The sequence below is a fragment of the Bremia lactucae genome (genome assembly GCF_004359215.1).
Source record: "Bremia lactucae strain SF5 chromosome Unknown BlacSF5_NotPlaced_200_SHOA01000120.1_2678225bp, whole genome shotgun sequence".
Taxonomy (NCBI): domain Eukaryota; phylum Oomycota; class Peronosporomycetes; order Peronosporales; family Peronosporaceae; genus Bremia; species Bremia lactucae.
In genome coordinates this window covers 536309-547210 of record NW_027152213.1, presented here as the reverse complement: position 1 = coordinate 547210, position 10902 = coordinate 536309, and the positions used below count along the sequence as shown (strand labels likewise).

At 45.6% G+C, this 10902-nt stretch overlaps 4 protein-coding genes across 4 annotated transcripts; 2 read left to right on the top strand and 2 right to left on the bottom strand.

The window, feature by feature from the left end:
• Positions 1 to 674: 674 nt before the first annotated feature.
• CCR75_008416 (uncharacterized protein) lies at positions 675 to 3885 on the top strand. The gene is made up of 9 exons (XM_067966468.1): positions 675 to 971; positions 1030 to 1162; positions 1246 to 1519; positions 1580 to 1690; positions 1768 to 2058; positions 2118 to 2204; positions 2291 to 3183; positions 3247 to 3629; positions 3685 to 3885. Exons 1-7 carry the CDS (start codon positions 770 to 772, stop codon positions 2456 to 2458), a joined length of 1266 nt encoding a protein of 421 aa, XP_067814756.1. The 5' UTR covers positions 675 to 769; the 3' UTR covers positions 2459 to 3183; positions 3247 to 3629; positions 3685 to 3885.
• CCR75_008417 (uncharacterized protein) lies at positions 2659 to 3903 on the bottom strand (the record flags this gene model as incomplete). The annotated part of the gene is made up of 5 exons (XM_067966469.1): positions 2659 to 3016; positions 3081 to 3183; positions 3247 to 3307; positions 3389 to 3636; positions 3693 to 3903. The coding sequence occupies 5 exons, from the start codon at positions 3901 to 3903 to the stop codon at positions 2659 to 2661; spliced, it is 981 nt and encodes a 326-aa protein (XP_067814757.1).
• Positions 3904 to 3963: 60 nt separating this feature from the next.
• Positions 3964 to 6502, top strand: CCR75_008418 (uncharacterized protein; the record flags this gene model as incomplete). The annotated part of the gene is made up of 7 exons (XM_067966470.1): positions 3964 to 4083; positions 4148 to 4336; positions 4422 to 4745; positions 4834 to 5015; positions 5092 to 5530; positions 5622 to 5945; positions 6011 to 6502. The coding sequence occupies 7 exons, from the start codon at positions 3964 to 3966 to the stop codon at positions 6500 to 6502; spliced, it is 2070 nt and encodes a 689-aa protein (XP_067814758.1).
• Positions 6503 to 9294: 2792 nt separating this feature from the next.
• Positions 9295 to 10461, bottom strand: CCR75_008419 (uncharacterized protein; the record flags this gene model as incomplete). The annotated part of the gene is made up of 1 exon (XM_067966471.1): positions 9295 to 10461. One exon carries the CDS (start codon positions 10459 to 10461, stop codon positions 9295 to 9297), a length of 1167 nt encoding a protein of 388 aa, XP_067814759.1.
• Positions 10462 to 10902: the final 441 nt, after the last annotated feature.

Here is a 10902-nt window from a genome sequence, read left to right as displayed (position 1 = left end):
GTATCCCAATCGGCACTTGCATGCCCATAGCTTCACTGAGGGAGTCGGCTCTCGCCCGATTCCTTTCAGCAGCCAAGAATTGGCTGAATACACTCGAGCCACTTCCCATTCGGGTGTCAGGGTCCGCAGGAGGCTGCTGGGCCCGCTCTGCGCGTTCCCGTGCCAATTCGCGCATCAGGTTCCCGATGAGTCCCTCAAGTCTATCCAGACGATCTGCACCGTGCTCGGAGGTCCCGCGTTCTCTCGCTTGAGAGATGTCCGCGCTGTCGCTTGTCGTCTCATCGACCGCATGCGGGCCGAGAGCACCTAGCGGAGCTGCTGGAGGGTCTTCCGGGGGGTTTGGGCTCATAACCTGTTTAGTCTGGAAGGTAAATGAGAAACTAAATGTATTTGGAGCTTATTATCTTTGGTTACCTTTCTTGTCCGTTACCGTCCGTTATCGTCCGTTACCACCGATCTTTCATGTAGGCCCATAAGGTGCTCCACCTGTTCCGAGAGTCGCATGCCTTCAACTTCACATGAACAGTCGCACCTATCACACGAACAGTCGCACCTTTTATACGAACAGTCGCGGCCTTTCAACACGATTAAGCGGTGTTCGTTGGTTCTTGCCCAAGACGCTTTAATTACTGTTGATTACTAATAAAATTTGCTCAACGAAGATTTTTGTTGCGTTGAAATATACACTAATTAATTTTCTGCAACCCAAACCACACAAATTTGGTGATCACATATTTTTTGCAATCCTGTCAAAATTATCGTGGTGACAATGGACAAACAGAGTGCGATAGCGCTGGGTGTGACCGCTGGTCTAGGCGTCGGGTATTTACTTGGGAAAGTGCAGCATTCTGCCTTACGCCTCGAATTAGAAAATGATACCGCTGAGAATTTAGACGAAATTGAACGTCTAATTCGTCCCAACATTCTGGCGCTCACCCCCTACCGTTGCGCACGCGACGATTACGATCAAGGTAAATTCAAAAGAAGGATATGATAAAATGAGACTTACTTTATTTTCTTTGCATGCAGGCATTCTGTTGGATGCGAATGAGAATAGTTTAGGCCCACCGCTGGAAGGCCATGAACAGCTTGAAGCCATGAACCTTGAGCGCTACCCGTGTCCGCGCCAGCTTGAGCTGAAGAGTCTTATCACTGACTTAAGGTCGGTTGGCTGAGGCTCTAGTCTTTCGGCTTGTGCAATCGCTGACTTTATGGTAATAAATGATGGTGCCAATTCTATCGTAGAAACCAGAATACAACTGAAAAGATTAGTCAGGAAAATACGTTTTTGGGTGTCGGAAGCGATGAAGCTATCGACCTGATTATCCGGGTGGCTTGCACACCTCGTGTGGATAAGATTCTAATCACGCCCCCTACCTACGGCATGTACAGCGTGTGCGCCAATATTCACGATGTTGGTATTGTTTCGGTGCCGTTGCAAGTCGAGTCCCTATCAGAAAATATGCAAGGACTGAAGCCGGATCTACCGTTGGCATCGTTCCAGATTGACCCGAATAAAGTCCGTATGCCATACGGTCTTATAGATGGAGGTTTCTTAACACTTCGATGACATTCTTAGATCCTAAGCGCTGCTGATGCAAATACGAAAGTGATATTTCTTTGCAGCCCTGGAAATCCAACGGCGAACTTACTGCGCTTAAAAGACGTATTAATGATTCTCAATTCGAAGGTCATTAGTAGACTTAAAAACTTGGTGGAGACTCATTACTTAAGCAGATTTGCTTCCGTTTGCATATATCTATGCAGAAGTACAAAGGCTTTGTTGTGGTTGATGAGGCTTACATTGATTTTGCGGAGAACGCCAGTCTATGTACACTCGTGAATAAGCACAAGAGGCTAATTGTGCTTCAAACACTGTCAAAGAGCTTTGGACTTGCTGGTATTCGACTCGGCATTGCCTTTGGTGACGCGAAGCTTATTCGTGTGCTTAACAATGTAAAGGCTCCGTACAACATTAGCAAGCTAACGTCCGATGTCGCCCGCAAGGCATTTTTAAACCTCAACAAGCTGCGCAGAAATGTGGATCTGATAAAAGAGGTGCGTGGAAAACTATATTATGAATGATACTAGGAAAATCTTTGACGTTATGTTATCAGGAAAAAGTTAGAGTGATCAAGGAGCTACAAAAGCTATCTTTTGTGCGTCGCATCTACGCTTCCGACTCCAATTTTGTGCTTTTCCAGGTAAGAACCGATCATATCTGGTCCGACATTTCGACTTGCGCATTAACATTCCCACTTTTTATCGCATTTACGTTTACTGAAACCAGATCCCACACGCGCTGACTATTTACCGGCAAATGGCGAATCGTGGCATTGTAATTCGCTATCGCGGCAGCCAGCACTTGCTTACTGACTGTCTCCGAGCTACAATTGGATCTCGTGAGGAAAATGACCGCATGCTAGAGCTGCTGATCGAAGTATCGGGCGAGCAATAATTCGGAAGAAAATTAGACACAACGACCATTTTACCACTTTGCAAGGAAACAGTGTACATTCACCGGAAAGATGCGTACCGCGCGAATATGTCACATTGAGGTTCGCTCAAAATTCTAAGACTAAAAGGCGTAAAAGGTGCTAATGGTCACTTGGTTTTGGCCCCGACTTATGCAATCACATTTTATTATTCTCATTCCTATCAGCGAAGCAAACTCTTCCGTAATGAATCCTCCTCATCGTATGCACTAATGACACCCATTCCTTGGCCGAAGAAAAGTCTGCCACCACGAATCGGACCACGAATCGGACTTGCAAGTTTTTGGCGCGGCGGAAGCCGGCGATTAAAATACAATACTGATAGGGCAGGCACAATTTCTAAGACAGCGTAGTACACTACGACGACAAACCAAGTGCTGCGGTCATGTAGCTGCCTCTTCTCAGTCGACAGATAGATTTGCAACCCGCAGCGCGTCATAAAGCACGATGTGCCGACAATCGTCATAGCCGCAAGCTCTTTGAGCTTCCTTGACCGAATTTCAAGTTCCACAGGCACAGATCTGCAAGAAGCATGTACTTGCAGCATCAGTTCCACTTATAAAAGCTACCGACTATTCAGCGTACCGCAGTTCAATGTAAGCTTTCCTTCCGAAATAAATGAATCCGGATGCGATTATCAGGTACAGCTCCATGTTTAAAATTGATTGCGACCTGGTGAAAAAGGCACCTGCAATACACACATTAAATGCATTATGGTCGTTATGTAGCTTCAAAGAAGTTTTCCGCGTACGCTCATTACGCCAAACGGACGCATAGAACACCCAGTACAGTCCTTGGACGATTAGCACGATCTGCATTACAGTGATTATTCAGCATTACAAGCTGATTGGTTCTGTTGATGCCTTTGTATACCACAAAAGCGAATAACGTACCGCAATGAAGCATCGAATTGAAGGTTTGATTACGTTTGCTAGCGTCGATAGCTTGTCCACTGCGTTGTAGTACACCTCTGCCCAGAACTGCACTAGCAGCGCATAGATCGCGAAAAATGCCAAGATTGGAACTTGGTCTGAGATATAGAACAGGTCTCGCTCTCCCGTTGAACATATCGCTGTGCTGACTTTTCCACTCAGCACGTCGCACCAGTCGGAGGCAACCATCGCCAAAAAAATTGCGCGCACTGCGAAAAAGTAATTATTACAATGTATTGCGTAACGAATTGCTAAAGAAGCTCACCGAGAGTTGCGACAAACATGAGCAGATGAATCATCTTTTGTACGGTCCAAGGGCGATGATGACAGCAGTTACGCACAAGCTGGACACCTGCTGCTCCTCCCACCAGTGCATATAAAATGCTGTCGACAAGAAAGGCTGCGCTTACGCTCCACTCCGCGCTTCCTGACCCAGCGCCGTTGTCCTGGAGCAGTGGTACCCACGGTAGTTGCATTGCTGTTTTAGAATACTGTCACTATTTCTCGAGTGCATTAGTGACATTGCCAAGTTGAAAATGACGGTGAGTGAAGCGCCAAGTGCGGAATTGCTTGTCGAGGACGTGCGACAGCTGTGGGTCTTGGCATGTCTATTGGCACAGAATAAATTAACAATGCAAACGGCACAATGTCTTTATGTACGTAAATGCAGTTTATTCTGGTGTAATCACTTGTACATGGTGTGACAGATTGTCGGCTTAGCCTCTTTGCGCTGTTGAATGTAGCACTCGCACTCCCGACGAGCAAGGCATTCTGCTGCAAGCGAATGTTCTTCTAGCAGAGATCAGCATTGTAGCTTGTAGCAACAGTAAAAAGGCGGATGATCGAGATCTGTGGATGCGCCGAGTGACGCAGACGGAGAAATGCATCCATTCCGCTGAGTCTGCCATTGTGCGAGGAATATCTTGCAGTGTAAGCTTTTACTAAAATAGTCATTGCGAGTACTGCAGAATTAACAGTTATGCGCTTGTTGCAGGCTGACACTGAGCTGCGTTTAATTAAGGCTAAGTTCTTGCTGCAGCAACAGGTGAAGGCCAAGAGGTCATTGAAGGATCGGCGGATACTGGAGATTTTGTGTGATGGTCTCAAGTGCTGTGCAATAGCTGAAAAGGCGAAATCTCAGCTTTTTGCCGATTTTCGATCATATTTTAGTGTCAAACTGAAAGCTTGCTTGGTGAAAATGCACGCTACAACTTTTATGTCTAAATACTCTAAGGACGGAAGCGACAGCTGCAACTTTGCGAATAACTTGAGGTATATTCGAAATGCGCTGCCTAGTGTCGTTGACAAAGGGTTTCTGGTAGGATATAAGCTGTTTAAGGCGCTCAATACTTGGCTATGCTGACTGGCAACTTGTAAATGTGACGCTTTATACTGATTTTTAACAGTTGTGGCTTGTGGAAGCGACTTGCCACACTGCAATCTCGTCTTTGCGACCTGGTAGTGTTACCGACATGCAGCAATTGGTCGAATTTGGTAGAGATTTTTTCGACAAAGTGGCACTGGAGCACCCAGTTTCACGAGAATTTTATATTCATCACCTAATTGTCACTGGCTTCTACTTCTTACGGTAAATTATTATCGCTCGATTAAATGCCTTCGATTTAAAGTCTTGATGTCCTCTAATCATCTTTTGTGTTTTTTAGGACTGGCAAACATACAAAAGTGGCGCCATTACTGGATCAAATTCAAGTCTTTCTCCGTGGCTCAGGAATTGCTGGTCACAAGCCGTGTGACACTCTTACGGAAGCATACCGCCACACAATGTTGGAATCAATCCGAGCGACCGTCGTCGCACACTCAGATCCCAAGCAGGGAATTGACCTCGCCATGAATGCTATCCACTTAGCTCAAGTCAACTTGCATACATACGCCCAGTACTCGGCAATTCGACTGATGCTCATAGCGATCTTATTTGATATGTCTTATCTATATTGTGAGCTACTGTGCTTACAGTGCCGATATGCAGACATGGGAGCAAGCATTATGCAGATCGTTACGTTATTCGCGACATTTAAGCCGGACTTAGAGCGCACCATCTTCTATCGCTTCCATCTCGCGCGCTGCCATACGCTTATTGCAAAGGTACCGTGCCTATATTGTGCGTTTTGCCTCAACAATGTTGAAATTAAATATCGTGGTCATGCCTAAATAAATGCAATTTTTACATTTGCAGTACGCAACAGCGATTGGAAAAGTAAAAGACGCCTGTGCTCATCTAAACTACGTCGTAGACAAGGTGCTGCCTGCTCTTCCGAGCGATGGAGATCTGTATCCGGATTCCTATGTATCCGTGTGGATCAATGTGCTTGAAGTGACGGTGTATTGCTGCGGCGTGGCTCTAAATGCATGTCCAGTAGACAAGGTTGTTGGAGCGGAAATTCAGGTGAAGCAGATATATCCAAGCCGCATACTTTTAGAATGGGCTGCTCGTGTTTTAAAATCAGACGGCTTGCGGTACCAAATTAATCAGTGCTGCAGTGTCGAATTGCGAGCAAAGGTATGGCCTTTCATCTTAAGGCGTGAATTCATCCTATCCTTTTCAAATCAACTTGTTCTTAATAGTACAACCTTGCCTTGGCCAAGTGGATATGGGCGACAGAAGGGCTGTCAGAGAGTTCTGCGAAACGCTTCACAGATCATGCTGTTTTGGAGACTCTCCGTCCAAAGACTCTGACGCTTCTCCACGAAGCCCTTCAGCACATGAACGTTAGTGTGTCGTGCTGTAATACTACATCCGAAATAATGGCGCTGTTTGGACCTCAACTGGTAGCTCTTGGCGAAGTTGAGCGAGGGGAAGAAATGCTTACGAAAGCCATTGGCACAAGTCTAAAAAGTAAGAATGTGCTGCTGCAAACGCGACTTCTGGCGGATGTGTTTACTCGCTATTCCGATAAGAGGTTGGTAAAAGCGCAAGCAACTGTAGCCTCTAAATACGAAAAGACTTCGGCGTTACTTCAGCGGAGGATTGCATCAGCGTTGGGTGAGGATACTACAATCGCAACGCTATTGCGATGGACCGCAGGCGGGATGAGCGTGAAGCTGCCGAACATTTAGCGTAAATAACTTCATTAGTGACGCCAATTTTTCATTGACTGAATAATTATTTCAAGCTTATCCATGTTGCTTTCTTTACATTCACCACGTCTTCAGTGAATTAGTTACATCGGCACTACAGCGCCCGCCGTGTGTTCGGCCACTTGCGTCATCGAAACGCCCTGTGCTTCCATCGCCGTTGAGCACGAAGATCCCACCGCTTCCGCCTAATGAATCCAGTCAGATCACCTTTTGTTTCAACCCCACGAATTTATTCGTTTCCTACCATAAAACGCAATTCGTTCTGGAAAGACGCGGATAAATTACCAACCAACACGTATGCGTTGCAACGCACGTAACATTCCTTTCTTCATCCGTTATCGATGGTTTTAAAAAGGGGGCATTTTTATACACTGATGTCTCTGCCATGTGTGGCTCATCTGATAGTAGCGCTAACTGGCATCTAATGCCCAAATCAGACGCCAGGTCGCACCTTGAAGAGGTTGCGTCTATCAGTACATTCACCATAACGCTTTCCTTCGCATCTCGTACTCGAGCCTCATATCAGCGGCTGTAGTCGCCATGCGCCATCCGTACGTTTTTGCCTTTGATTGCTTTGCATAGACTTTTATAGCATCCGTGTTTTTAAATCTATTGCCTCTTTCTATCCTGCAACCCAATGGAAAGGAAGCGACTGTGTGTGGAGGTCGTGTGTGCTCGTAATCTTGAAAGCCCCGAGTCCGTAGACGTCTACTGTGTCGTGGAGCTCTGCGATGTAAAGCCTAACAAGACGCGTGGACGCTTGCGGCTTGCTAGGTCGCCCCGCTTCCGATCTTCTACTGTGGCTGCTTCGAACTGCCCTACGTGGGGCTATGTGACCGAACTTATTGTGCCTACGAAACCAACAAATTTGCGATTGAAAGTGCAGTTATATAGCGAAAAGAATTTTTTTTTCGATATGTTTCCAGCAAACAGCGATATGCTGGCAACCGAGAAAGACATGCAAGTCAAGAATGAAGCCGAATACTGTGGGAAGGAGTTAATCAAGTCGAAAATTCATGGAACTGGAGTAAAAGGAGTACATGATAGCGACAGTGACGATGTCATCACGCTTTCAGAGGAAGATGACGAGGATGCTGACGAGGTCGTTGGTGAAGATGATGTCTGGTCAACTGTTGAGGATCATTCGACGAAAACTGTTGGTATAATAGAGGACGAGACGTTGGGCGTGGTAGAAATTAATCTAAATTTCTTGTGCAAGTCGTCAAGATATGTGACTGACTCTTGGTACACACTTGGTGGCACAAGAACAGGAGAAGTGCGGATTCGCACCATTTGTTCCGAACGCGCTAAAAGGTTGCTTACGGTGCAGGACCGAACGATGCTATTTGAAAAGTATGTTAGTCATTCAATTGCAAAACCTATGCGAGACTTTTACGGATTTACTTTACCCGATTCTGCCCGCAAAGATTGGGTCCACTTGCGCTCGTATCAAGATTGTCGAGAAGAGAGACGCGTTGAAGACTGGACAAAACTCTACAACGTACAGTTTTCTGAGCGCTTGCGGCGCTGCTCTTATAAAAAAGTCGACACTGCAGAAAAAGCGTTTTTGATGCAACTTACTCGAGCCGGAATTCCGCGTCACTTGCGAGAACGTGCATACATGAGCCTTTCCGGAGCGAGTGAAAAGCAAACAACCGCAGGCCCACATTATTATACCGACCTTTTGAAGAGAGTAACGACTATGGAAACGGAGACGTTTGGCCAGATTGAGCTGGATATTAGTCGCACATTTGGACATTCTGGAACAACAATATGCTCCATCTCGGGTCGCGATCAACTGCGTCGAATTTTATTTGCTTACTCATTACACAATCCGACTGTCGGATACTGCCAGGGATTAAATTTTATTGTCGCGTTTTTAATGCTAATGGCGGATGAAGAAAGTGTTTTTTGGCTTTTGAGTGTTTTTTGCGAAGATTTGTATCCGGGGTATTATTCCTCGACGATGAGTGGTATCCAGAGGGACATGTTGGTGTTAAAACAATTGATTGCGGAAGAGCTACCACAGCTGGACCAATTTGCATCGCAAGTCGGTCTGCCTTTGGAGCTCTTGGGCTCGCAGTGGCTCCTGTGTATGTTTACGACGACCTTTCCTAGCGAAACAGTGTTTCGTATCATCGACTGCATTTTCATCGAGGGTTCAACCTTTGTTTTTTCAGTAGTTATTGCTCATTTGCGGCAATTGGAGTTGGACTTGCTGGCTCTTGCTGATTTTCATGAAGTGCTCTCCTCTATTAAAGTCGCGGAAAGTGCATGTATCGATGGCGATCAATTCATGAAAGCAGTTTGCAAAGAAGCAAAAAGTATAACACCGCTTCGCGTACAGACGCTTCGTGACCAAAAAAAGCGGATCTGTACGCAGTGAAAGGGAGCGAGTTGAACGCGCTCGTGCTTTCAATCAGCAGCTTGCAGTTGTTTACGAAATACCCGCGCTTTCAAAGTATGCTGTGGAGCTTTTTTGCTTTTTGCATGAGGAGGCAGAAGAATCCTCTCGCTCCGATGTGGCCTTCGTGCTCTCAATGCTTTGCCATGGGCTCGTTTGGCTTGCAACACATTGCAAGCAACGAAATCGCTGACTGTCGGGGGAAAATACATGCTTCATTCTCGACTGCTAAGCCATGCATATAGTATTTAATAGCTGATAAAGTTGTAGTAGTAATAGTGTCCAGGGTTCATGTGGTCCCAGATAATGCATTGTAACTCAAATATCGAGGTACCTATGATCTAGACAACATAGTCATCTGACATGCCTATTTTTTCCCCTTCTTAATGATTGCCGACTTCTTTACAGTAGACGAAACTTTGCGCTTCTTAGGAATCGCTTCAGTTTTTGGCAGCACCGTAAAGAAACTATCAAGTCGCTTCTGTGACTGCGTACTTTTTGACTTTTTAAGACGTGTGATGGCTGAGAGCACCCGGTCCTCTTGAAAGCCATGCTTTTTGACCAAAAAGTCGAGAAGCTCGATCTCCTGTGGGTCGCGCCATTTTATCTCTGCATCCTTGGAATTGACAACTTCAGGCTGCATAAACATCTCGCGCGCGTTCTTGTAGATAGGATTTTCTCCCAACCATTCGTCAGGAATAATTATTCCCTTGCTCTTATTCGTCTGCAAGACCTCGATAAAGTTCTCTATGTTCTTGTGCTCTTTAATACCTACATAAGCTTTCTTCGGACCGACTCCTCGAATCGAGTCGCAGTAATCGCATCCGCATAAGATGCACAGATCCACAAATTGCTCGTGAGTCAATTGCAGCTCCTGGAGCGCTTGCTCCAGACGTATCTCTAAAATAGGGATTTTCTTTGCAGCAGACACAGTCAGACGACGATACAGCACTGGTACACCAAAAGTCAAAGCATCCATATCTTCTGTGCCGACAGCATACACTCGTCCATATTTAGCGAGTTCAGCACAAGAGGCTTCAGCTTCGCACGGAGCTGTAATATGTGGCACACCCATCAATTGTAGCAGCTCCTTGCAGTCTGCGTTATGCTGTGGCGTGGCACGCATCAATCGCTTATTAAAGCGGTCAATTTCCTCAATACTTCCCTTTTCCGTGGCTTCCTCAAGTGCCTTCTGTGCCTCCTGGCGACGGTCACTGCGTTTGGCCAATTCACCGCTCTTCATAACGGGCGGTTTTCCGTCAAAAATATAGACAGGCTTTAAACCGTTTTCCATCATGCGGATTGTTCGAGTAAACATGCCTTGAAGGTGAGACGTCACCTCTCCATCGGCATTAGTCAATGCCTGAGAGGGGCCAGCACCGTCGGCCGAGCGGATGGCAATTAGGAACTGGTACAGAGCCATACTGGCGTCGATGGCCACAGCATGTCCTGCCAGTGCCGACATCTTTTCAACCTCCTTGATGCATGACGGAGCCTCCTCCTGTAGCAGCTTCATCAGTCCCTTGATTCCCATGGTTGTGGTGGGCTTACCTATTATGGACCAGATCTACCATACAACTACATTTTACAGGAATACCAATTAGCAGAGTTTTGTATCGGTAATGACGATTCTCTGTAGTTTTGTTTTTACTTCAAAAAATGCATATATGCTAATTTGATATATCGAGAGAAATCAGTGCCGTTTTTTCAGTGTTGAGTCACGCAAACTTCATGGAATTGGTTTATTAGGAAATACTTGCCACTTGATCATCACCATACCTGTAACGGGGTGTATCGTTACATGAAATTAACAATAAAAGATTGTTAATTAATATTATCCAAAAGGTAGATAATATTTGGAGGAAATTACTTTAAATAGTAATTTCCTAAATTCTTATCCATAAATAGGTATAGACCATTATGTCTATTTTATTCCGCAGACTAATCAGCTGTAGAAGTAATCAAAGAGAGTTAC

Coding starts and splice junctions, on each gene's coding strand:
- CCR75_008416 (XM_067966468.1), top strand. CDS start 770: ATGGACAAACAGAGTGCGATAGCGCTGGGTGTGACCGCTGGTCTAGGC. Junction 972..1,029: donor ACGCGACGATTACGATCAAG/GTAAATTCAAAA, acceptor CTTTGCATGCAG/GCATTCTGTTGGATGCGAAT. Junction 1,163..1,245: donor AGTCTTATCACTGACTTAAG/GTCGGTTGGCTG, acceptor ATTCTATCGTAG/AAACCAGAATACAACTGAAA.